Below are 27,820 nucleotides of genomic sequence, written 5' to 3'. Positions count from 1 at the left end.
TACAGCACCATAACCCTAGTCAACTGACATGGGTCAGCTGTGGGTGTTTAATTGCAAGGTGGACATACCCTTAATGCACAGGAAGCCAGGGTGTGAGCGTACCGTGCCCTAGTTTGCCACACACTAAGCTATCGTATGGACAAGCCTGTAGAATGTCTTTAGGGATTATTTGTGTGTCCTGTTGCTTGTTCTGCTGAGTTGGTCTGCCCAGGTATTCTCCTTGTCTGGGAGTTGAATAGTTGGTGATGTGATGTGTTGGTGAATACAATCCTCCGGACATAGAAGAGTGGTTTATTATGTTTTTTTGTAGTATTGTATTTGTACATGTGGGAGGAATTTCTTTTATGTTAGTCTGATGGATCTGAGTTCCAGCATATGTATGTGCAGTCTGCTTTCTTGTTTTGCTGATAACTGGAGCGGGAGCTGGAGGCTTGAACGTAGATGGTTTATTTTTCTCAAGTCCATGTTCTTTAGGTTTTTAGAGGTCTCATTTTTAATCTGGAAAAGGAAATAATCAGAATACATGATGCCATCAATCTAGCAATTGTACAATTGTTCTGGCTTGATGCTGGGGTAGAGAGTGTAACAGTTTTCTGGTCCTGAGTATCTCCTGAAGCCTTGTGGTGTCAGGTAAATCCTTATAGTTGTGGAGAATGTGTCTGCGTCGGTGAATGTGATCCTGTAGATGGTAATAAAATAACTTTTCCTGATTTATCCTGAGGTCCAGGGACCTGAATCGAGAGTATGTTTTTTGAAAGGGGTCTTGAACTTCTTGTAGTGACAATGCCTTTATTAGCTGTCTAGGTATAGAAAACACGTCACATTGACGTCTCTAGCTGTGCTGCAGTACAGCCTGGTGCAAGGCAGTTGGTAGATACCAGCTGAGCAGTACATAGGCCAAAAGAAGAACTCCATATGGATAGCAAACCTTATTGACTGCAGAAACAGTTAATACTTCCTGTGTGCCGATCTGATGGATCTATAGAAATAAGGGTCTTTGACAAGCTGAGAGCTACAAACCAATCTTGTAGATTTAAAGAGGAAGTAATGGAGACTACAATCATAATCCAAACTTAAAGTATGGCGTGAATGCCCTTAAAATCCATAATAGAAAGGAGCCCTCCAGGTCTAGCTGGAATAAAAAAAAGAATAGGAATAACCACTTTCCAGCAGTATTGATTGGGAAGTGTGTTGGTTGCACTAATCTGCAACAGAGCAGAATTCTCATTTCTGATAGTTTTTTTTTGCGAGAACAGTCCCTGAAGACGGATGGAAAAAGTGAATAATTTGGAACTATGGAGTGCAATTGTATGGCGTAGCCACTTCAAGAGTTTTCCAGCACCCACTTGTCTGTGATGATTTTATTCTGTGTTTTCAAAAACAGGGAACAGGTGGCCTCTGAAGCGAGGTGGAGACAGGGTTGATGTCTATTATATCCAGGTTGACTGGTCTGAGGCTCTCAAGTATACTTCCAAAACTTTCACTTGGTGTTTGAAGGAGGGCCTGAAACACAGCATGAAGACACATGCGTCTGACAATAAGACTGAGATCTGTGTTTGCCGGAAGAGAGGAAGACCGTTGGTGTGGTTTCCTCTTGACAGTCCAGAGAAGTCAACAGATCTTGTTTGTGGTATCTAAAGGGAGTCTTCCTTCTGAAGGAGGGTTTATTTATTCCTGGAGTCTTCAAAGTGAACCTTGAATCTTTCACTTGCTGTAAGGTCTAATTCTTGCAGGCACTAAAAAGCTCCCAACATTCAAAGGGAAGATCTTTCCCTCTGGGTTATTTGTGTGGAGGGACTAGAGCACTTTAGCCATGCTGCCCTTCTGATGGTTATGGCAGTGGCAATAGAACGATTAGGCTCATCAGAAGCATCATATGCAGCCTTAAAGAGTGCTTAGCCACTGTTTGGCCCTTTGTTTAAATGTCCCCAGCTGCTTCTCACTGCTTTTCTGGAAGGAGACACAACAGGGGACCCAGTCTGTCCCACATATAAAAATCATCTTTCTAGTAATGTCTGATCACTTGTGATGCTCATTGTAAAGTGGCCTATAAATAAGCTTTGCATCTGAGTAGTTCTGTCTGTCTGGCACCATTGTCATTTGGGGTTGACTGTACACTCTCCTTAAATCTGTTTTCTCATTAATGCCAGACAAATAGAGAAGATGATTTTGGATGCAAGAAGAAGCATTCAACCCGTATGAGGACACTTGATAGAATTCATCTTATAAGAAGTTGGAATGATTGAAACTGAAATCATCTATAGATTCTTGGCCAGCCCAATGAGACCATCATTAATAGGCAGTGCAAGTTAATTTCCTTCCGAGATATCAAATAATTTTTGCATTTTTAGTCTGGACAGTTCTAAGCCCAGTGTGCCTGCAATTCTTGTCAAAAGATCTTGGAAGGATTTAAAGTTCTTTGGAGGGAAACTGTAGAGAATTCCATCTGGGGAGGAGGGCAAACAATGTGGATCAGGTTCATGAGAAGTCCATATCAGGTATATCTACATTGCAATAAAATATCTGTGGCACTGAGTCTCAGAGCCCGGGTCAATTGACTCAGGCTCACTGGGCTAAAAATTGCAGTATAGACATTTGGGCTCGGGCTGAAGCCCAGGCTCTGAGACCCACCCATTCACGGGGTTTCAGAGGCTAGGCTCCAGTCTGAGCCTGAGCATCTACACTGCAATTTTTAGCCCCAAGCCCCGTGAGCCCAGGCCAATTATGGTCTTTTATTGCAGTGTAGACATACCCTCCAAGACATTCTTACTAGCAGAGAACTCTGTATTAGCTATGAATAGCGCAGATGAGGCGGGGAGGTTCCATCGTTCTAGGTTCCAGCTGCTTTGTCTTTGGAATGGAATGTGTTGGTGATGGCTTCCATTTGGTTTCTGGTCCCTGAATGTTGCTTTGACAGTTGATCCTAGGGCTGAGGAGCTCAAGGAGCCTGGCATCCCTCAAGGGAACTCGTTCCTTAACGATAAGATGATACAAAGGGTCCCCTCAGATAATTATGATGAACCGGGCCTGGTATTTAGACAGTTGTCATCGAGGTTGGAATCAAGAAGAGTTCGGGGTAAGGCTTGGGAAAGAGAGAGCTCTTGCACAGCTTCCAAACTTCAACCTCATATGGACAGCAGGGTCAGCTCTGAGGGATCAGAGATCTTAGTCTTCGACGCTAGTGGAATCCCATGTTTTGCCTTAGTAATGGGATGGGGTGGGAGGGGGGACTCCTACTGAATCATCAAAGAAATCTGTCCTTGATGGGATGATCCAGCTGGGTTGTCCTCAATAAATCTCTTAAATGTCAAGCAAGGAACTGGGCTCAAAATATTAGCTACCTGCCCAAAGGTTTGTGTGTCATTGGCCCCAGCCATAATGATTTCCACACTGTCTTGAATTCTGTCACTGAGGGCAAAGATTTGTTCTCAGCACTGGGGAAACTGGGGGAGGTTTAGATGGATATTAGGAAAAACTTTTTCACTAAGAGGGTGGTGAAACACTGGAATGCGTTACCTAGGGAGGTGGTTAGAATCTCCTTCCTTAGAGGTTTTTAAGGTCAGGCTTGACAAAGCCCTAGCTGGGATGATTTAACTGGGACTTGGTCCTGCCTTGAGCAGGGGGTTGGACTAGATGACCTTCTGGGGTCCCTTCCAACCCTGATATTCTATGATTCTATGATTCTATGAACTGAATCTCTTAGGCACCAGATGTTTCTGATCTCCATCACCTCTTGCACCAGTGATTGTGTGTCTTCTATCCCTATTAGACCTCTAAGAGTGAGAATGAGGGGAAAGATGTGTGTCATTTTTCTTCTTCTGTCTCTTGGCCCTAAGAAACTGTGTTTCAAACTGAACCTGGGTACCATGCAGCCCACCTGAATGTCAGACCTTGTCAGCACTGAGCATTTCTTGGCACTGGATTTTTGTCTTCTCCTGCATTCAGGAATGGCAGGACCAGATACCAATTCTGACTCCATATTCATCCCTGAAGCCCTCAGTGCTTCATCCATCAGGATTAACCTGAGGCAAGACTCATGGTCTCTTCATGACTGAGACATAAAGCCCGTATAGACTGAACAACACTGGCAACTCTCCAGTCTGTGATCCTTGCCCTGTGCATCATAAAGAATGCCTCTGAGTGCCAGACAACACAGCGGGCCTAATACTTATTCTTATACAGTATAAGTAGCATAGCAATATCATTGAACTATGGAAAGAGGAGAGGGAGTTCCAACATGCTGCTTCAATAGCTGGAAGGAGCTGAGTGTACTTTAAGGGGCCATGCCTCATTATCTAGCCTCTCATGAAGTATTCCAGAGCTCCAGGAAGAGTCAGGCATCTGACTCCACATGGCTGAGTTTTCTATACGGTTTCTGAGCTTCTGTGGAGAATACAGGTGCACCTCTAGAAGTGGGTGTGGGAGCGCTGCACTGATAATACTTGAAGGCGAATCAACAACTTAAGAAGAGGAAAATTGTTTGGATGCAAAGGAAAAAAATAGAACTTGGGTGAGGGAGAGGAAAATGAAAAACAAGTAAAGAAAATGTATAAATAGTGCAAAGAAGAAACGTGACACTTTTGTCACCAGGTGTTTTGTATTATAATTAAATAGAAAGGTGAAATACTTCTCACTGACTCTTACCAGTCCTTGGAGATTTTGCTAATGGGATCGTGGGATCCTGTACTGATGCAGGTTTCAGAGTAGCAGCCGTGTTAGTCTGTATTCGCAAAAAGAAAAGCTTGTGGCACCTAGAGACTCTAATAAATTTGTTAGTCTCTAAGGTGCCACAAGTACTCCTTTTCTTTTTGCGAATACAGACTAACACGGCTGCTACTCTGAAACCTGTCATTATGCAAGGCACTGAATTTAGCCGTATAGAGTGGAAATCTGTCAACTTCATGAAAATTTTTTATGCTCTAATAAATTTGTTAATCTCTAAGGTGCCACAAGTACTCCTTTTCTTTTTGTACTGATGCAGTGGTTCTCTTTCGGTAACACAGATCATATGTTCTTGCTGTGAGACAAAACGTGATTTTAATAACTATCAGCATCACAGATTCCCCTGGCATCTGAAAATATAGCTGGGGCTTTCTGCCTCTTACCATGCTTAGACAAAGGCTCACCAATGAGCAGACAGTTCTGTTGATGCACGAGGCAAAACAGACTCAAGCTTGCTCTCCAATAGCTATAAGGGCTGTGCAGAGCTACAGGAAGCAAACACTTGTTCATGTCCGTAAAGTGAGCAGCTGAGACTGACACACGGGGAGCAGAGATGCAGAGTGAGAGTATGCCATTTTTAAATGCCTGCTCTTTTGACCATAATTACTTTAAAACCCTTGTACATCCAATCACCTTCCTGCCTATGTTCTTGTCTTAAATCTTCTTAAGGAGGATTATCTTCCAAATAACACACTCCCATGTCTACACCACAAACTTTGGTTGAAGCAGGTAACATCAGTGTACAATCACTGAAGATAATATATTGCTCATGCGTTGTGTGTATCACCAGGAGTGCTTGCTCAATACAAAGTGTGGTGCAACCATGGGTAGGTATCCCAGTGTTCAGTGCAATGCCTTTTGGGAAATTTTCACATATGGGAGGTAGAAATGAGTCGCACAGGAATCGCTCTGCAAGCTAAGGGTCAAATTTCCAGCTGCACTTTCTCCATCCCGTAATGCTATCTATATTTCATAATTTCGTGCCTTTCATTTAAATCCCACAAACATGCATGGCACTTTCATGTCATCATCTCTGACAGAAGCACGGAGCTCTGCGAGCTCTGCACTGCTCTCATGAACATTGCAAATACGGAAACACAATTCTCCTGTCCTTGCAGACCTCCCCAGGAAGTACCACAACAACAGTGTTCTTGACCAATTTCTTCAAAGGCGTTTTCTAAGGGACATAATGAAAACATTCAAGATTGTTGGTGGCATTCATGGAGCAGTGCGACGGTGGAGACGCCACTTCTTGGGCCTGAGAAATAAGCACTGACTGGTGGGATCGCATCCTAAAGCAGGTTTGGAACAATGAGCAGTGGCTGCAGAAATTTTGGATGCGAAAAAGACTCCATTCCTAGATCTTCTGTAATGAGCTTGGCCCAGACCTCCAGTGCAAGAACCACCAGAATGAGAGCTGCATTGACAGTGGCAGAAGGAGTGGTGATCACACTCTAGAAGCTCTGCAACTCAGGATTGCTACTGGTCAGTGGGAAATGATTTTGTAGGTGGAAACTCCAAAGTGGGGGCCATTGTCATGCAAGTGTGTCAGGGCCATAATTGTCTCCTGCACGCAGGACTATGGGTATTGTCCTGCACATTGCCAAAGTGGATGGATTGTAGCAATGGGGTCCCTGAACTGTGGTGGGGCGATAGCACACAATCTCTGTTTTGTCACCAGCCCACCTTGCAATGAGTACATCAACAGAAAGGGCTACTTTTCTGTGGTATGCAAGTGTTGATGGACCACCAGGCACACTTCCCTGATAGCAGTGTAGGCTGGTTAGGAAGGGTATATGACCCTTGCATCTTTAAGAACACAGGATTATTAAGAAAGATTCAACTACTGGCAAGTGCAGAATGACAGCTGAAAGTGCTTTTAGTAGATTGAGGGGACCCTGGCAGTGTTTACTCACTAGATTGGATCTCAGTGAGAAAAATATCCCAATAGTTATAAGCTACCTATGTGTATTGCATAGTATCTGTTAGCAAAAGCTGCTGCCAGGGTGGAGGTGGAACAGCGGTCTGCTGAATCGAACAGGGCCATTGACAAGAGCTCAACATGGAGCTATGTGGTTGAGGGGAGGCTTTGAAAGAGCACTTAAATGGTCACCCACAACAGTGTTTCTGTGCTGGAGTGTTTTCTGGGCCTGAAGGTTGGATGCTCTAGGAACTGTGTAGTCCTTCCTGTACATTAATAACTATGATTGTGTGTTTTACTGAACCTATTTATGCAGTGCTTGCTGTACTTTTATAAATATGAGCCGGTGTTTTCTTGAACCTTTCTTGAACATCTGTGGTGATGTACGTTTACAAGTACTGGGTGCTTTGAGTACTGCTATGCGTTCTGCAATACGTATTGTGCACTAATAAAGATAATTCTATTTTCAAAAAATATAAATTTATGGAATAGCAAAAACAGTGCAATAAAACCAATGTGCAAACACCAGGCTATGCAACCCAAACTTGTAACGTGAATGAATAGAAGAAAACTTTAATATTGGAAAGGCAGCAAACATTTCTATCCGTTTCAATGCACAGCGGTAGTCCATTATGGTTACACATACACTGATCTGTGAGAACCAAGGTTGGTGTATGTGAAGCTGTGGTTTTCCTTGCTGTCCCCCAGTGTGAAATGGTAGGGATAAGGACATAGCCACATGGCATGCTGGGAGATGTAGTGAGCTGCTTACCATGGAGTTCTCTAAGGACTGCAAAAGGTGGGATTTCTATAGATCAGCCAGGGTCTGCACCATTTCGGTTTACTACCTGAGAAGCCCCATTGTGTCCTGGTGCATCTCCTTCTCCTTTTCCTGCTGGGACTCCTGGACCTTTCTCCTGTCAGCTCTGTCCTTCTCCATGCCCTCTGCCATGTTGGCCTTTCAGACCCTTTGATCATGATCTGTTGCAGCACTTGCTTGTAGGATCTCACTGAACGCGTCCTTTTCCTTCTCCTCATAAGGGTTCAGCATGCAATGGCTGTGGAGGGGGAAACCCTCAAGGCTGCAATGGCAGCAGCTGCTTATAAAAACAGGCAGGTGTGTTGTTGGATTTCCAGTCAAAATGGAAAGGAAAAGATATGTTTCAAAACTCCCTTCCGTTATTCTCATAAAAGTGTTTAATAAGACACGCCCTATTGACACTTCAGTTTTGGAGTGACTCTGCACAGCACCACTCTGTCCCAGCCAGGATGAGTGATGCCCGCCCAAGGCAAAGTGGAAGAACGGAAATCCAGTTGTACGAAACAATACAATGTTGGTCCCTATTCCGTGGATATGTATATAGGGTGGGGAACTGAATATTGGCACTATTTTCTACAAGCAGTGGTGATTTTAGCTGATATCTCATTCTCGAGAGTAACAAAGGCACAGTAAACTAACCTGTTAATGGCGTCCTGAAGCTCGCTTCTCCTCCCCCCCCTCGGGGCCTCTATGCCACTAGCTTGTTGACTGCAGTGGTGCCAGCCAAACTCATTGTGGAGTAGCATAGGAAAGTGTCCTCCACAGAAGAAGAAATAAGGCAGCCATCCCAAGAAACCTTTGGGAAAGGATTGCAGGGTACCTCCATGAAAGTTTTCTTTCAGATCTCTCAGGATACAAGGGACATTCCTGTGTACATAAACAAAACATTCCACATGGCTCTCCTTCATCTCCCCATGCCTAACCCTACAGAGGAATGAACAGCAGATACCAACTCTGCCTCCGTTGGTTGGTCTGCTACCTCTTCTTTTGCGAGTAAAGCGATGACAATGGTATCTTTGTCATGTCAACTTGGTGATGGACCAGGTGCCATCTTTAAATTTAAGCACTGTTAGGGAAAATGCCTGCACACAGAGATCCCTTCCCCTTCATCGGGTTTGTCTAGGCTCAGCAGGCTGGACTGGCTAGACTGTGGGGAATTCTCTCCCCTCTTCCTCCTTCTCACTGTTTGCAGCAGGAGTCTCTGACTTGGGCTCTTCCAAGGTATCCGCAATGCTTTGTGGGGTGCTAATGGGGTTTTCACCAAATACGGCATGCAGCTTGTTGCAAAAGTGGCCGGTCTGTGGCTCAACACCAGAATGATTGTTGGTCTCCCTGGCCTTGTGGTATGCTGGCACAATTCCTTTGCTTTCACCTGTCATTGCTGCTGATCCCTGTTGTACCCTTTGCCTGCATCTCCAGTGTATTCTTTTTGTAGATACCTGTTTCTGTGGCTGGTCCGTAGCTGTGCTTGCACAGCCTCTTCTTCCTACAGGCCCAGGAGATCCAGTACTTCCTGTCTATACAGGCAGGAGAGCATCTAGTGTGTGGAGCCGGCATGGTCAATTGAGCCGTTGCACACAACGAGAGAGTTGCTAGGTGTGCTTGCTATGGTAGAGAATCAGGAAAAGGCATTTCAAAAATATGCAGGCTGGTTTTGGGGGGACAGGGGTTTGCTTTTGGTCTGCATGACCCTGAGCAACGCAGTTCACAATTGAGACCAGAACAATCACTGTTGCAGGGAATGCGACGTGGAGAACTGTTAGGGTTGATACAGGTCACACAATGTTTGCACTCACACTCTGTCAATCTCAGTAGATTGACCATTGCTCAATGGCATTTGGGGAGGTGGTTTTACTGTGTCACCGTAATCGGGTGCTTATATTGGAGGGAGATTAATTTGAGTGTAGATACAGGCATAAATAGGTCAACACAAGGAAATTTATATCGACCCAACTTCATAGTGTAGACCAGGCCTTAGAAACTAAGTGAGTCCAGGGACTGTATGTAAGCACCTTAAATGAGTCATGACTAGGCGCTTTTACTGTCAAACTACTATTTGGTGACTAATGTATAATAAGATCGGGTCTCTGTCCAGTTCCTAGTATACAACTCTCTACATAATAGGCAGGCTTGTAGGCAGTCTGAGGGGCCAGTGACTAAGTGCGTGGAGAATGTAGAGAGATGGAACTTGGAGAGGCCATAGACAAGAGTTGCAGTAGACAAGGTGAGAGGAGATGAAGACATGAATAGAGACTGGCACAGTCAAGGAGAAGATGTTGCTGAAGTAGTGATGGGAAATGTGGTCTGGGGCGGGGGGGAGGGCAATTCAGGGTGAAGATTGATCCTGAGGTTTTGGACAGTAGAAGCAGAAGGGGAGGTCTCAGTTGAAGAAAGATGCTCTTGTTGCCCAGGAGAAACGCATCTGGGCTATTTAGCTGATTAACTCAAAAACTCAAAGAACACAAATTCTAGGGCATGTCTGTGAGCGATGCATAATTGCGAAGTATTTTTACCCTCAAGTGACCAGGTATTTGGACATTTACTGTAACTTGAACCTGTGTCCTCCTTTCCATTGCAGATTGTCTGACTTCTTCCACACCACAAATTCCCTTCTTTTGCTTGTTGGTGGGGTCGGGGATATTTTTTTCTGCCTGATGTGTTCTCATTCTCTCATTCTCCAGCTGCCTCATACACCGACAGCTCTGATGATGAGACCTCCCCCAGGGACAAGCAACAGAAGAACTCCAAAGGCAGCAGCGATTTCTGTGTGAAAAACATAAAGCAGGCAGAGTTTGGGCGCAGAGAGATTGAAATTGCTGAACAAGGTAAAAGGAGGCAGGCTCCTCAAGTTTGATGCTGTTTCTTGCACCTTCCTTTGAAGCACTTGGTACTCGCCATGGTCAGACAGAAAAACGTGACTAGATGGACCACTGGTCTGGTTTCTGGTCTAGCAATTCCTGTGTGTAATGCAAGCAGCAGTGGGGAAGGTGGTAGACCTTCAGCAGGGGCACAGGGAGAATCTGATTTGCGGTGCATTGTCTGGTTGTGATCTGGACTTCTCACCTGAACAGCTTCAAATCCGGAATACCTCATACCTTCCCATCCTGCAGAGCTTATAGCAAGGGATTGTTGAAACTGTTCTTCAGCAGCAAATTGGGTTTTTGACTAAAGGAACCTTTCCCAGAGAAGTGCCTGTTTTCTGCAAAACATTTTGATCTTTCGTCAAAAAAAAAAATGCTCTAAACACAAAATATTTCAGCGAAAAACAGAAATATTTTAGTTTGGATTTTCCATCTTGGTGCCTCATGGGAGTTGCAGTTGTGTTTCCTCATGTCTTTATCCTCCACTTTGGGCCAGCTTCCCGAGCCAGACTATACCTCTCACAATACACCCTTGATGCAACTATCTCTCCTCATCATAAAGGGAGACTATGGTGCATGATGGAGAAATGGAGTCTGACCAGGAACCCCAGAGAATAAGAGCATGTGACACCACAGAAATGTTTCTGAATTAAAATATTTCAGTTTTTGGACAAAATATTTTTTCCCTGAAAAGTCTAATTTTTCCATGGGATTTTTTTTTTCATATTTGTTGAAATTTTCCATGGAGCAGAGAATAAGTCCATTTTTTGACCAGCTCTACTCATAACATTTTATACTTAAGGGTTCAAGTAGATGACCTGAAACTTCTCTTTGCCCTATTACAACAGAACTACATGATACACTTCCAACCAGGTGTAAAAGGCAAGAGGCTCCAGTAGCTAACACAAAATAGGGAAATATTTGTGTCCTAAAATTTCTTAGGCTACCTTATCTCCTCTCTGTGCATCTCCTTAAAGTGCTCCCCATTCTTTTCTTGTGAGGTTCAGTGTCCCACTGATTTCTTCTGGCACTGTTCCTGCTAATAAAAGTTAGGTTAGCCTATCATAGAACAGAAAAAACATATCCTGTGATCTCAGTGACCCACAATAGAGAAATTATTGAATTTTCAAAGACCCATTATTACAAACAGAAGACAACAGTTATCAAATACTTCACAAATAATAGGCAAAGTTGTAAAAATGCTGATTAGTTCAGACAACTTGTGAAAAGGGACCAAATCCAATTACTAGATTGTTCGCAAGGATGAGAGTAGTCACAAAAAGAGTGGGCTTATCCAAATCTCAGCTCTCTAGACGGGTGCTGAAATTCTTACACAGCCATAACAGTAGTAGTGCCAACTATTGGATTTTACCATGAGTCTTGTAATATTTGATTTTCTTCAAGCCCCTACTCATTTAGACAAGTGATTATGTGAAAATTTCAGCTCCCATTGGGGAGGGTGCAGTAAGTTTCTAGCTGTTCTGGCTGCAGAGAAAGCTTGAAAACATGACTAGGCTGCACCCTAAACACTTAAACACCGGAAGGCAAGTAAAAAGAATCTAAAACATATTAATTTTTTAAAAATCTTAATATTTTTAAGCCAATGTCATGATTTGGGGGGCCTGACTCCAGGCTTTTGAAGGTTTGGGGTTGGCAGTACTGCACAGATTTATTACCGTAGATCTTAAATGCTAAGGAAAGGTAGGGCAGCGGCGCTGGATGTCTGCTTCTTTGTGCTGATTCTGCTTTTTAATGATGGATTTTTCTTTCCTTCCAGAGATGCCTGCACTTATGGCTTTAAGGAAGCGAGCTCAGGGAGAGAAGCCATTGGCTGGGGCCAAGATTGTGGGCTGCACGCACATAACTGCACAGACTGCCGTAAGGCCCTGTTTTATTTATTGTTCTTTTCCCTTTGCAGTGGGCATTTCAGCAAGAAGCCTCTTTAAATTCCACTGTAGGGTGACTCCATTGGTATACAAAGCATGTGCTCCTAGGAAATAGTCTCCCTGAAATAGTCATCGTTACATAATTCCATGTTTGGAGAAAAATCGATTTCCCAGAGATTGGATGACTTGGGGGATAGCTGAGGTGATATGCTGCCAGTGACTGATAGGTCCCCTGTCTGAGTCTGGCCCAGGACGGTAGTGACTGTAATGCTACCTACTGTTGGCTGTTCAGTGACCGGTGTGAGATGGGTTAGTGGGTCTCAGTCCAGTTCCCAAACAATGGCAGTCCACAGCCCAAAAAACACCAATGCAATTGGCACTAATTCATACCCTTGTTGGCAGTCTCAGCAGGGAGGCCAAAGAATGGATAGGCCAAGAAGACTGAAACCTGTTCTCTGTCCTTCCGGGGCAGGAGCACATTGGCAGGGCACATTGTCAGGGAATCTTGCACTCTGTGTCTGTGCTGCAGCTGCTCTTGGGGACAAAGAGGACTTCAGTCTCCAGAGATGTCAATCCAGCATATTTCACCAAAATCGCTTTTTAAAAAGGAGACTTGCCGACTTCTGTAAAGGTCTATTCAATAAGGATATGTGTCTATCTGTATCTCATCTTTTAAGATGTGAGCAGTGCATGTGTGTGTCTGTGAGCCATAGCTGTGAGTAATGATGATTAAGAAACCCCCCCACAAATCTTAGAATAAAACTAGAGGGAAGTGGGATCTAGTGATTGTGAAGGTAAAGGTGAAAGTACTGTGTGATTCAGGACTCTTGGATTTTTGAGTTTTCCGAGCACTAGTAGGGAATGAGCTTTACTGATTAGAGCAGGGGATTGGGATTTGGGCCTTTGCTATCTCTGGATGAAATGGACTATGCACATTGGAATTACTATTTTATTTTTGTATTCATTCGTTTTAAATTATAGGCTCTCTGATGCGCAGTCTGTCTGTCTCTGTTTCATACAGCACTGACTGCTCTGTCAGGGCTTGTCTACACAGCGCTGCATTAGTCCGCACTAAATGCGAGGGTGCACTGGCATGTTGTGCACTAACTGGCCCAGGTGGCCACTGCTGGCATGCACTAAAGTTCAGTAGTGCACTCGAGGAGACTCTTAGTGCATGCCAGGAAGGGATTAAGTGAGCCAGTTAGCATAACACAATAGTGAGCACTGGAATTTACACTCTTCTGAGGAGGACTAATGCACCGTGTAGACAAGCTCTCGGTGTTTAAAGAAACTACAGTGAGCCCATTGAAATCTGTTTCACAGTAATTGCAGAGCTTGATATCTGGCTTCATGTAAAAGTATATTTGCCCAAAGGCCTCCTAATTCAGTGCAATTTGTGTGAAAACAACATCACTCATTACCTTCTGAGGCTGGGACTGGATGACAGGGAATGGATCACATGGTAATTGCCCAGTTCTGTTCATTTCCTTGGAAGTATCTGGCGTTGGCCGCTGTCAGAAGACAGGATACTGGGCTAGATGGACTATTGGTCTGATCCAATATGGCTGTTCTTATTTTCTTTGATCCAGGTATTAATGGAGACTCTTGGTGCCTTGGGTGCTCAATGCCGATGGGCTGCCTGCAACATCTATTCTACTCTCAATGAAGTGGCTGCTGCCCTGGCTGAAAGTGGTAAGGGATTTTCCCTTCTTCAGCATGCTTTAGAGAGATTCCTTTCAGCCTTTAAATATTAATACTTTAAAAGAGGACACTGCTCTAGTGTACTATGTTCTTTTTCAAATAGTTTTCCCTTCAATGTAAAATAAACCTTTAGAAGCTTGAAATCTTTACAATGTTTTTTTATTCATCTCCCTTCCACCTTGTATGTTCACACACGTGTGTAGGTTGGTAAGTTTTGAGGCCAGATTGCATATGTTCATTTATTGATTAGAGTTACGTAGAAAGCTGGACTATTCACCCTGCTTTGTTCTTGCAGGGTTGCTGGTGAGTATTAGCCATTCATACTGATTTAATCAAATATTTTGCTTATCAGAAGGAGAGAAAATTCTGTGGATTTGAGGCATAAGGAATGAAACTGGAAATCAAACTTTGGCCTAAGCAGTCTTGGCAAGACATGTTGCTTGTTTAGCGTTAGAGGTTAAGATTTTCAAAGCAGTGCAGGGGATTGAACTACATATCTTCTAGTAATTTTAATGCATTTCAATCCCCTGCTCTGCTTTGAAAATCACAGCCAGAAATTTTGCTTTTCTGGAGTGTAAATGTACTTAACAGTTGATATCATCTATTGCTAGCCCCCTCTGTATAAGAAAGCTACCTGGACAGCCTTTTGATATGGAAATAACTATTGCATATGCTGTAAATATTACTGTCCCTGCAAATGGCTTTCTGTACTATAGCTAGGAATTAAGAATTGGGTCCTCCCCCTCAAGCTGGTATATTTGAAGACTGGCTAGAACAACAATGAAAAGGAAGGGTCCAAACGCTTAGCTTTATGACTTTTTGAAAAGCCCTTTCAAGACAGTCACTCTCCAGTAAGGCTCATTCCTATCTGCTGCCCATGGTACCATGTCAGCACCTCTGCAACTATAAGAGGCAAGAACCAGACCTCCACTAGAGCAAGCGCTGCTTCCAGCCAGATTCTGTCAATATGGGCACTCTCAGGGTAACAGAAAGCAGTGCATCACCTTGACCATTCCACCTTTGCCAGGCTAGGGGACCACTCAAGTGACGCTTTCATAGGTTGCATTAGTATGGAACTTTCTTCCTGTCTCTGTCAGGGTTCCCTGTCTTTGCCTGGAAGGGAGAGTCTGAAGATGACTTCTGGTGGTGTATCGATCGCTGTGTCAACGTCGAAGGATGGCAGCCTAATATGGTGGGTCTAAAACATGGTAGGATCTAAAACATCTAGCACATGTAATACAAGTTATAAAGGCTGATGTCTCAGCTATAGTCTAGAGAGATGAAGGGTGGGGTAGGGTCCACAGAAGGTTTGGAATTATTAAAATGTTCCCTATTAAACCTTGAATGTAGAGTTCTGTGTTTCTTCATCAACAGCTAATCATACTACTTGCCACCTACATAGCACTTATCTTCAAAGTGCATTATAATTATGAACTGATCCTCACAACATAGGGAATTAACTTATCACTGTCCTACAAGTAGGGAACTGGAGGAGGTGGTTGACTCACTTGTAAGAGACCTTACGTGGAGCCAGTCCAGTTCTTGTCTATACAGGAAGGTTGCACCAGTTTTACTTAAGTCAGTTTTTAAACCAATGTAGTTAAACTGGTGAGAAGTCCTGTATAAGTGCTCTTATTTCCATTTGAGCATTTTATTTCAGTATAACTTTTAAACCTGTTCCCAATCGACTTAAGCTAAACTGCAAAAAACCACTCAAAGCAAAATAAGCATCCACACAGCAGTTTGCACCAGTTTAACTAGATCATCTTAAATTCACACCTTAGGTTATACCAGGGCAACTTCCCCATTTAGACAAGGCCTCCATTCCAGAGACCTTGACAACTAGCCTGGACTCATTGTATCAGATTGTAAAACAGTAAGAAGCATAGCTTCTTGCTTTAATGGCTTGTGACATCTTTGCACGTAGGGCAATCCCAGAACCCTGACAAGTGGTTTGGCAAGTGGAATAGTTTTCAGTTCTCAGATGTTTTATTCCTACAACACTTGAGACTGGTCCTTGGCTCCGGAGCTCACAATCTAACGGATGGTTGATTTTGTGATGTATCTGTATCGCTTAAGTTTGCGCATATTGAATTATTTGGGATGTGTTAGAGTTTTCTTTCTTTAAGTACATCTGTGTTCACTTTATTTTCTCCATCCCCTTTAGAAGGTTTGGGGAATAATCAGATAATCCATCCCCTCAGCCATAAATCTGCATATGGAAAATTCAGTTAAAGAAATGATAAATGGCTTATGTTGGGGAATAAGTTCCCATCAGTAGTGACGGCAATCACTGAGTTGGTGTCAGAGAAATCAAAACCCTTCCTGCATCTGGCACGTTTGTCCTATGATAGTTTGACTCAGCTTCTTGGTTCTGTGCAATGTGTTAGGATGTCTGATGTCTTCTCAGAATTCCTCTTTGTGAGGATGGCATTGTGGATCTGCAGAGCTCTTTCAGGTGGTCCACACAACAGAGCATTCTTCTTCAAGTATATCCCCTGTGGGTGTTCCACCATAGGATATTCATGGGCCCATGCACTCGTGACTGGAAATTGTAAATAGCAGTTACTGCACTCGAGCAAAGCAGAGCTCTCTGCTCCCATGTGAGAGCATAGAGGGAGGTGCAGACCCAGTTCCCGCCACTCCAGTTCCTTCTCAACCGCCTGCAGCTTGAAACAGCACTATTGTGGTGTCCGCTGTTTACACCTTCCCACTTTCCTTTCCCTTTATCATTTATTTTTTATTTTATTTAGTTAGTGATTATTTTCTGGTTAATTTTTTCTCAGTTTTAGCACAACTTGTTCATGAAGGGGGTGGTGGTAACCACTTCTTGCATTAGTGCTTTCGGCATTTCCCTGTGTTATGCTTAAAACCCCACAGTTCAAGTCCTGCCAGACCTGCCATTTCCCCATAGTGACAGGCATTCTAGTTGTCTCCGAGACACATCCTGTCAAAGCGTAAATCTGCCAGGGGTTCAAAGGCAGATCTCGTAAAGATAGAGAGGCTAGGCTGAAGCTTCTTAGTAGAACACTCCCTAGCTCCAAAGGGGTTTGCTTCCTCCTCCCCCACCCTCTCTTTTCCTCCCCCCTCAGTCTCTCAGGCTGCTCCAGTGGCTTCTAGAGCCTTAGAGGTAGTTCCAGAGATCAAGTCCTCTGAAAGGACGAAGTTCCTCTCATCTACCAAACTCTAGAAAGAGTGGTAGGCCACCTTACAGTGCTGAATCTCGGGAGACCTCGCATCCCATAATGGGACTGCAACATGGCCTTTCATTCACACTTATGCCAAGCACAACATAATCTTACGTGCTTCCAGGGCTGACACTACCTTTGGTGATGTCATTCTCCAAACTCTCTTGGATTTATCTCCTCATCACCCAACGTCACATTCAGATACTGCTTGGGAGTCTCTATGGTGGAGCACCTTTAGGGGCAGACATAGTGCAGGAGGAGAGGTTACTTACCTGCACATGAACTTGAGTTCTTTGAGATGTTTTGTCCCTATGGGTGCTCCACCTCCCATCCTCCTTCTCTTCTGCAGCAGTCTTCAGCTTCACGATTGCAAAGGAATTGGAATGGCAGCAGGGCCGCACCTCCTTATATGTCCTCACATGGGAGCACGAGATGCTACCCTGTATCAGTATAGACCCGTGGACACTGCTGTTCACAATCTCCAGTCAAGAGTGCACCAGTTCTGTTCTGTGCATGAAGTAAAGTGAAATAAATCATCTGGGGACAGACATGTGAAGGGGAAATAGACAGGGTACAGCAAATTGATCTGGGGGAGATATGGGAATTACTATTTTAAAAAGAACCTTATAGTCTGACAAGCAGCTGCAATGAGAGACTAACAGGATTCCAGGTTTGCGTTGTTGGAGGCTAAAATGCAAATCAAAGGAGAAGGTATTTCTACGTAGGGGTGGATTAGATCTCTGCTAGGATAGTGGACACAGCAATTGTCTGTGCCAGAGGATATAAATGTCCCTGTTGAAGAGAGTGAAGAATGAAAATGCAGTGATGTTTCTGTTACTATGTTTTGGCCCCTCAGAGTTCTCTGAGCCAAGCTGAGCGCACTAAAATCAGGAGGGGATTGATATAGTGCAGCTATACTAACACTCCGCCTAACAAAAAGTCTGGCATTGACTGCAAATAGCAGCAAAAAGGCAAGAAGGGGATAATGTTCAAAAAAGTTGATTTGCATGAAAAACTCATCCCTGGCGTGGTCATGCAGGTGAAGATTGGTTTGCTAACATGATAACTAGGAAGGATTCTAATGAAACAAAATAAAGAAGATGTATGAGGAAACTAAAGGAAAATCAGCATATGGTGGATCTTGCTTTTAGAGTAATTTATGTACATTCAGCTGTCTGAAGGTGGCCATCCGTGGAGGCATTCCAGAGACCCATTCTCTAGCCTTAATGTCCTCTTACCTTATACTCTCTTAGGAAGAAGAAACTTGCTAAAAGCCAGAATTCTGCTCTGTTTATGCATTTTCACAAGAGGACTCTCTGCCCTATCTATTAAATGAGGATTGATGAAACCAAGAGATTCAGTAGTTTTGTGTACTCCAAGTGAAATATGAGTAGCTTGAAAGAAATCAAGAGTGGAGAATGGGTCTTATCTCTAGTATTTCACTCTCATGTCAGTTTCTTCATTCCATTAGATCTCTAGATTTTAAATGAAAGGTGTAATCTGAACACAGGTCTGAGAGTCAGGAACTCCTTAGTTTTGATCTCTGCATAGCCACCACTCTGTGTGGATTTGGCAAGTCATTTAACCTCTTAGTGCCTCAGTTTCCCCATGTGTAGAATGGAGATTATATCTGTTCATGCCAGAGTTTGTTTTCTTGTAAAGCACTTGGAAGAGGAAAAGGAGATGGTGTTTATTATTATTATGTAATATTTTGTGGAGCACTGACAATGTGCTACTCTTTCCAAACATTCAGAAAGGAACAGTTGGTCCCTGCACTGAGGAGCTCATCATCAAAGAGAGAGAGAGGTATGGGCATGGGCTCCAATAATAATCAGCACTTCGCATTTCTAAATCACTATACAAACAACTAATGATGGCAGCATTCTGGTTCAATACACATGCCGCAAGCCATGTTATCACAGAAGGAAAATTTAGATGGATATTGCCAAGTACTCTTCTGATATTCCATTGTGTGCTGTGTCTGTAAAAGCTGGGAGTGAATTTTGTGTTGGAATGAGTTAAAAAGAACAAAGCAGTGTATAGCAATTATTTGATTCTGTATAGAGTAGCACCAATAAACAGCTGGGCATGCCCCAGAACCAGTAGAGGGCGTGAGGAGCCAGGCTTTCAGGCCCTCAGCACAACATCTGCTGTTCATTGAAACCTGCTTTGTGTTCCTTCTGGGATTTGGCAGCTGTCTCCTACTCTGATGTGATACTCATTATGTGCTGTGCTGGGGATGTCACTTCAGCTACCTACCTGGAGCTAGCTGAGGGGAGTGCAGAAGTTAAGGAGGTGCAAATTTCATCAGTAGTGATTTCCCCCCCCCCCCGGCCTTTTAACTAGATCCCAGTGGGGGGAGGAAACCTTGTGAAATCCTGTGCAGTATAAACCTGGGAATAAAAGGCTTTTTCCTGAATATCCTTTAAGACAGTCATGGCTCTATATTCCAGCCAGGTATACTCGCCCCAGGAGTATCACAGAAGGGACTAGACACCTGAGTGCAGCTGCATATCTTGACAGGTTTCAGAGTAGCAGCCGTGTTAGTCTGTATTCACAAAAAAGAAAAGGAGGACTTGTGGCACCTTAGCGACTAACAAATTTATTTGAGCATAAGCTTTCATGAGCTACAGCTCACTTCATCGGATGCATTCAGTGGGAGCTCCCCACTGTATTTTCCACTGAATGCATCCGATGAAGTGAGCTGTAGCTCACGAAAGCTTATGCTCAAATAAATTTGTTAGTCGCTAAGGTGCCACAAGTACTCCTTTTCTTTTTGCATATCTTGAGACTCAAGCAAAGCAGAATTTTCCAGTAACAATGTGTTGCAGTGCTCTTTATTGCCTGGCTGTTGGGATGCAGAGATGACAGTGACTGGCATGCTGTATATAACGTGAGCACTCAGCACACAAAGTAGAGGGGTGCTGTGGGCTAGTGGAACATACTGGATCCATTAGACACCCTAACATACCAGCCCAGAATCGCATGCAGAGCTCTCCATCCTTTTTATGCACTTGTTAGGGTTAGCTGAGAGAGTGTAATTGGAAGTAGTGGGGATTGGGGCCAGGGTATTTGGAAGGGGACCATAAAGACAGGGATCTACCCTTGAAAATCTCTATTAGGTGGCTTTTTCTAATCCTTTCTGTGGGCCTTCATTCACTACACATCAGGGACCGTGGGTCTTGAACCCTGGTCTTTAGGGCTATTTGGTGCTAGCAGGGTCTAGCCTGCCACACAGAGACTTGCTAACTGTTGTCAGAATTGACAGATTGACAGAGCCAGAAGAGTACCCAGAAGTCACCTACTACAGGACAGGCCCAACAAAGAAAACAACAGAACGCCACTAGCCATCACCTTCAGCCCCCAACTAAAACCTCTCCAACGCATCATCAAGGATCTACAACCTATCCTGAAGGACGACCATCACTCTCACAGATCTTCGGAGACGCCAGTCCTTGCTTACAGACAGCCCCCCAACTGAAGCAAATACTCACCAGCAACCACACACCACACAACAGAACCACTAACCCAGGAACCTATCCTTGCAACAAAGCCCATTGCCAACTCTGTCCACATATCTATTCAGGGGATACCATCATAGGGCCTAATCACATCAGCCACACTATCAGAGGCTCGTTCACCTGCGCATCTACCAATGTGATATATGCCATCATGTGCCAGCAATGCCCCTCTGCCATGTACATTGGCCAAACTGGACAGTCTCTAAGTAAAAGAATGAATGGACACAAATCAGACGTCAAGAATTATAACATTCAAAAACCAGTTGGAGAACACTTCAATCTCTCTGGTCACTCGATCACAGACCTAAGAGTGGCTATACTTCAACAAAAAAGCTTCAAAAACAGACTCCAACGAGAGACTGCTGAATTGGAATTAATTTGCAAACTGGATACAATTAACTTAGGCTTGAATAGAGACTGGGAATGGATGAGTCATTACACAAAGTAAAACTATTTCCCCATGGTATTTCTCCCTCCCACCCCACCCCCCACTGTTCCTCTGATATTCTTGTTAACTGCTGGAATTAGCCTACCTGCTTGTCACCATGAAAGGTTTTCCTCCTTCCCCCCCCTGCTGTGGGTGATGGCTTATCTTAAGTGATCACTCTCCTTACAGTGTGTATGATAAACCCATTGTTTCATGTTCTCTGTGTGTGTATATAAATCTCTCCTCTGTTTTTTCCACCAAATGCATCCGATGAAGTGAGCTGTAGCTCACGAAAGCTTATGCTCTAATAAATTTGTTAGTCTCTAAGGTGCCACAAGTACTCCTTTTCTTGTTGTCAGAATGGGAGCTGAGCTCAGACACAGTTCTGGGAGATAATTGACAGAACACTGGGGGAGCGCCGATTGGTCCACAGCACCTATTTTAACCTAGCATAGGAACATGAAGTTGTCTGTGCAATTGGGATCCATGTTGCTCTGGGTTGTGTGCTTTGTGTTGCCTGCTCACCTGGCTTCACTTCCTGGAATCCTATACTGACCTGACTTTGGTTATTGATCTGTGGTTCTGCTCTCAAGTTTGTCTCCTTCTTCTGGTCTCCTGATCCTGCCTGCCTCCCGACACTTGACTCTGTTTCCCCTCTGGCCTATTTTTGACTCTGATCTCCCAGAGTCAGACCCAGCCTGACTCCTATGTTGACCACAAAGTCACACCCATGTCCCGGTTGTGACAGCAGACTGATTATAATCACATTATGTTAGACAAAATTTTTGTCTAAAAAGCCTTGATCCATCTTGCAGATGCTATTGTATGCCGCAGAAAACCCTAAAAATAAATTCAACTAATGTCAGGGAGTATCTGGACATTCATGCTAGTTTATTGTAGCCTGTGCTACATCTTTATTATTGATTACATGTACTTAGTAACTGCCTAGTAACTACATTTTCATGTGCTACCTTACATTGAGTTTATATAACACCGGCAATGGGTGGATTAGAACTGTGCTTCCAAACTTTTCAGTACTGTGGCTTCTCTACAGATATTTTAAAATTGAGTGGCTCCCCAGTACCAGATACCCTTTTTTTTTTTACCAACTCAGGAAGCTACAAGAGTTCAGACACTAGTTTCAAGAGGGTCACTAGAGTTTGGACAGTTTTGCATCTTTATTCAACTACATAGTTTATTTAATTATATAATCTTATCAGTATTTTTAAAAGTATCATTTGAAAATATGGATTTTTGATTTGTTTGTACACAGCCTAAGAGTTTAGTGACAAGAATGGGCCTGTTAAATAAAAGTTCTTCCACTATTGCACCTGCTTTGATAAATCTCATATGACACAGAAGCTGAGCCATGTTTGCTGTGTCTGTGGATTCATGTAGCTGCAGTGCAAAATATTGATTCTTCTTAGCTTGTTCTGTCAACTGGCCCTGGACACAAGACATGAAAATCCAAACATCCTCTAGTTATCATCGTATTGTCTACTTTTCTTCCTTTTCTGCTTAACTGCATTAAAATCTTCATCATCTTCGGCCCAACGTTTGCGACATGTAGACTTAGCACTCAGTAAAAACTGTCCCGTTGTAAAGTAAAATGCACCTGTCTTTTCCTCTGCCCTGCCCCATTGCCCTGTTGGCCGATGCTGGTGCCGCAGTCAGCACTAAGGTGCCACAAGTACTCCTTTTCTTTTTAGTATCTCTTCTCACTCTTCTCCAGCAGGGGGCTTTCAGACAGGAGACTTCCTGCTGAAGGCATCCCACAGCAGCAAAAAGAAAAGGAGTACTTGTGGCACCTTAGAGACTAACAAATTTATTAGAGCATAAGCTTTCGTGAGCTACAGCTCACTTCATCGGATGCATTTGGTGGAAAAAACAGCAGCAAGTCTCCCTGTTGGAAGCCCCCTAGGAGTGGAGGGCAGAGAGAGGCTGCCAGCACCACAGCCGCTGCAGCATAAGACGCAGACCCATAGGTAAAACAGGCGATTGTTAAGCTTATTTTATTAGTTTCTTAATTAGAACAAAAAAACCAAAAATGGGCATATCAATTAAAAAAAAATTCCCAAACACTCCCCTATGAACCCTTTGTGGGTCCCCAAGGGAGCCATAGCTCACTGGATTAGAAAGCTTGAGATCTTTTTCCATCTCTAATTTCTAGGATTCTAGGCTGAATTATGGTCCGTAGTAAGGCATTAATTTTTCAGAGAGCACTTAACTTGTATTTAGCATCAAACCAGCATAAGCAGATCTGCTCATTGTAATTGTTTTAATAAAGCAATAAGTTTGGCTATTAACTTTCTACCATGAGGAGCACATTCTATAAGGAATGTCTTTTATAGTGTGGCTTTCATCTCCTTTGGTAAAGTGGTTCATTAAGAGGGACTGGATGGTTCAGGGGATTGTTGAGCTGCTAGGAAGCCTGGTATTTCTAGGTTCCAAGTTCAAATCCAGCCTGGGTCAGGTGTGACCAAAAGTTACTGACTAAAGACTGTTCAGTGGCCTATGTGAAACACGATGAGTTTCCCAATATAAAATTATTATTACAGTTGTCATTAATTGGCCTCACTGTTCGCAGTCAGAGCAGAAAGGCCAGAGACTGGACTATGGCCAACAAACATTTCCCTGTCACTTCCAGAAATGGTCCCTCCTGCTGGAGCAAGTGAGAGGAGCTTGCACTGCTGCTGTTTGCACTGTCCCTAATCTGGGGATAAATCCTGAGGGCCTGAGCAGTCCCTCTCCAGCCTCATTAAACAAAAATGTAATCAAAGTGTCATTGCTCCATTGAATAGTTCTTGTCTTGGCTTTGTCTGTGGTGTAGCAACGACCCTATGGCCTACATGATACCAAGATGTGGACTTGCTTCAGAAGCTGAAATTCAGTGAATAATTTACCCGTGGTGTTATTAACAAAGGAGGTCAATGGCCTCACTGGATTTCAGGATAGTGACTTGGTGCAACTTTCTCATTACAGATCTTGGATGATGGAGGGGACCTGACCCACTGGATTTACAAGAAATACCCCAACATGTTTAAGAAGATCAAGGGGATAGTAGAAGAGAGTGTGACTGGGGTCCACAGGTAATGGAGCTGTATCCACAGCAAGCACATAGCCCTCTGGGCAAAGGATCCTGTGTGTGTCTCACATACTCAGCACTCACAAGAAGCTGTGACATACCATATCTCATCCTGTTGCCTGGACTTTGATCCTACAAATACGGCCTTGCAGTAATTTCCTGTTGGTGTGGATTAGCTCTTAAAAAATAAAAAGTCACATTTACTCTCCCCATCTAAAAATAAACTTAAAAAATCTAATGATCTGAACCTGAGACTAGGAGGTAGGAACTTCTGAGTTCTCATTCTGATTCTGCCATTGACTCTTATTTGAGCTTGAGAAAACATCTAACCTCTTCCTTTCCTGTCTGTAACATGGGAATAATACGTGCCTGCCTTGCCAGGGATGTGAATAAGAAGGGACGGTGAGAAGAGGAGTGAGGATTGGTGTTACAGTGCAAGGGGAAAGTGTAGTTGTCTTTGGCAAAAGTGAGAAGCTTAGAGTCAATCTCAAACTGAAGTGCACAGGAAGGAGTGAGATTGTAGGAGGAAATGACTCCATTGCTTGAGGGAGGGGGAGAATTCCAGACAGACAAGTCAGCGTAAATGCGTGACACCCATACCCCAGCCTATGGAAGCAGAGGAATGGTGGGAGAATTGATTAACAAAGTCAGAAGGAAAGTCTGAGCAAGTGTGTGGTTTGAGCAAATCAGCAAGTCAGTTTTCAGTTGGAGGAGGCGATGGATTGCAAGGTAGTGAAGGTGAGTCAGAACAGTAGGGAGGAAGCTAGCAAAGGTGGCAGAGAATGAGGGTGACAGTCTTTTTTTTGCAGTGAGAAAATAGTGTGGCTGCAGCTCTCGAAACTGGCTGAAGTTTAAAATACGGATCTAGGCATGCTATGAAAAAGGGAATTGAAACTGTGGAGACAGGAAGTGCTGATTGAAACCTGATTAAGATTTCAGCAGAGGCAGAGTGAAGAAAAGGACCTGATTTGACAGTATTCTATCAGTGGCAGTCAGAGATGTATGGCAAGGCAGATGTGTAGAGAGCAAAGTAAGGTTAAAGGTAACTCCCTGCATTCTTGCTTCAGGAGTGTGGCTAAGGTCTGAGTTAAGGATGCTGATGGGACGTACACAGGGAACACAGAACTCTTCATCAAAGAGGACATGTTTAGTTTTGGAAGCATTTGGTATGGGAAATCACTGTATCTGGGAGCTAACACTTGAGGCTTGTAGATGGGTCAGAGTGTGCAATGAAAGAAATACACAGTTGGGAAGTCTGTGCACAGAAGTGTTGTCCAGGTTGTGGTAAACAATAGAGAGCAAGAAGAAAGTCTTCTGGAGAAGGCATAATTGTACTCAGTGTATATTTGTGAGAGAGCTGATAGTTCACATTCTGGTTTGCAGGATACCAGCCAACTCTTGAACACATAACCAAGGCTTTGAGGCTGTGCTCCGGCTCTGCTCCAGCTCCAGGCAAAAACCTGCAGCTCCACTGCTCCGGAGCTGCTCCACACTCTACCTCCGGGCTCCGTTCCAAAACCCTACACATAACAATTGAATACTTTCAGGTTCTCTTCCTGTTTGTAGTCTAGAATTTAGATTTGTTATCTTGTTTATGTTTTCACTCTCATAGTAGTTAATCATAGCTGAGTACTTCCATAGAGAGATGCGTTTCTGTCTATTGCCAGTAAAAAAAAGTTCAACACAGCACATACTACAGCATGATTATAACTTGCCTTACATTGCAGTCAGTGTGCTGACTGTGCCATTTTAAATAAGTGATTTGGTCCAAATACCCATCTTAGTGGTTGCACTTTGTAAGGCTGTTTTAAGTCTCTCGTTGTGACCAGCTCTTACTACTTGCACCTAAATTGTAAGACATGTGGGAGGAGGGCTTTAGGAACACACATATTTTACGCTGAAAGGGCACCAAAGGGTATTGATCTGAAGTTGGAAGAGGCATGCTGTCGTGCACTTGGTAAAAATGTAAAGGAGCCAAGGACAGAACATGCTTTACATTCTAATCTGGTACTGGCAATTTTTCTGGAGGGGACAAGCATAAATGCATTTACGAAATGAGGGACACACCTCCCATGCTAGAATTGGGAGTATGTCCACAGGTAGATACTAACTTTGACTTTGGAGATGTGTGCCACTCCTTACCAGCTAATCGAGAGAGGTAAGAGCATTTGGAGGCAGAACATAGAAAACCTTTCTCAGTTCATTTTTCATTCTCCTGTTCTCTCCCTTATTCCTTACAGATTATACCAGTTATCTAAAGCTGGGAAACTCTGTGTCCCAGCTATGAACGTCAATGACTCTGTCACCAAACAGAAGTTTGACAATCTCTACTGCTGCAGAGAATCCATTCTTGATGGGTATGTAGCTCCCTGACTAAATAGAGCACTCTGTATGACTTTCATGCTTGGGTGTGTTTAGAATGGACAGAGGTCCACTAAACTGGGTGACTGGGCAACAAAATGCCAGATGAAATTCAAATTGATAAGTGAAAAGTAATGCACACTGGAAAAAATAAACCCAACTATACCTATATAATAATGGGTTTTAAATTAACTGTTACCATTCAAGAAAGAGATCTTGGAGTCAGTGTGAATAGTTCTCTGAAAACCTCAGCTCAACACGGAGTAACTGTCAAAAAGGCTGACAATGTTAGGAACTATTAGGAAAGGGATAGAAAATGAGAAAATACTATAATGCCACTATAAAATGCATGGTACGCCTACCCCTTGAATACTGTGTCCGGTTCTGGTCACCCATCTCAAAAAGGATACAGTGGCTCACGAAAGCTTATGCTCAAATAAATTTGTTAGTTTCTAAGGTGCCACAAGTACTCCTTTTCTTTTTTGGGTTCAAAAATGAACTAGGTAAGTTCCTGGAGGACAGGCCCATCAATGGCTATTAGCCAAGATGGTCAGGGATGTAACCCCATGCATGTGGTGACCCTAAACCTCTGACTGCCAGAAGCCTGGAGGGGAAGACAGGAGCAGATAACTCCAAAATTGTTCTGACCTGTACACCCCCCTGAAACTCTGGTACCGACCACTGTCTGAGACGCGATATTGAGCTAGGTGGACCATTGGTCTGACCCAGTATGGCCGTTCTTAATTTTCTAAGAGGTCATGTGGAAACGTTAAAGTTTAATTTCTTGTAAGAACACAGGATTTGCCTTAGTGGCTCAGACCATTTTTCCATTTAATCTAACATTCCGTGTCCTTCATTGCCTAATACCTAATGTTTCAGTGGAAGGTAGAGATTCCCCAATATTGTACCTAATCAGTAGCGCTCACGCTGTGCAGGGAAACAGGGACAAAAACACTTCTGATCTTGTGGTGATCAGCCGATGCCTTAAATCAGAAGATTTGTTCCCATCAGTTTTCGGGTCCAGCACTGCAAATCCAGCCCCAGCGGTAGACGTTAGCCTCCTGCATCAGTGAATCTTGTGCTTTCATTTGTTTTTTTCTTTCCTTGGATGACATGAGAACAATGGTCTTGTGACTAAGGTACTGGCTCAGACTCAGAAGATGAGAGTTCAATTCTTAGCTTGGCCATACACTTGCTGTGTGGTCTTGGGCAGGTTGCTGAATCTCAGTGCCTCAATCCACCATTGCAAAAAGGGATGATAATATTTCCCTGCCTTCCTAGGGTGTTCAAATACAATCGATCTCTCCTGAGCCCTTTACAAATTCTA

The 27,820-nt window shown here is 43.6% G+C and overlaps 1 protein-coding gene across 6 annotated transcripts in view; it reads left to right on the top strand.

Moving 5' to 3' along the window:
* AHCYL2 (adenosylhomocysteinase like 2) overlaps nucleotides 1-27,820 on the top strand; it is a 216,815-nt gene that overhangs the window by 171,131 nt on the left and 17,864 nt on the right. For all 6 annotated transcript variants that reach the window (XM_038394246.2, XM_038394264.2, XM_038394256.2 and 3 more), the window contains 6 exons: nucleotides 10,145-10,288; nucleotides 12,102-12,202; nucleotides 13,800-13,902; nucleotides 15,009-15,103; nucleotides 24,030-24,136; nucleotides 26,373-26,489. In XM_038394246.2, the coding sequence (XP_038250174.2) occupies nucleotides 10,145-10,288; nucleotides 12,102-12,202; nucleotides 13,800-13,902; nucleotides 15,009-15,103; nucleotides 24,030-24,136; nucleotides 26,373-26,489 (667 nt within the window). The remainder of the gene's footprint in view (nucleotides 1-10,144; nucleotides 10,289-12,101; nucleotides 12,203-13,799; nucleotides 13,903-15,008; nucleotides 15,104-24,029; nucleotides 24,137-26,372; nucleotides 26,490-27,820) is intronic.

The sequence above is a fragment of the Dermochelys coriacea genome, chromosome 1, assembly GCF_009764565.3.
Source record: "Dermochelys coriacea isolate rDerCor1 chromosome 1, rDerCor1.pri.v4, whole genome shotgun sequence".
NCBI lineage: Eukaryota > Metazoa > Chordata > Testudines > Dermochelyidae > Dermochelys > Dermochelys coriacea.
The sequence above is the reverse complement of the archived record's forward strand: the minus strand, read 5'-3'. Positions and strand labels throughout refer to the sequence as shown.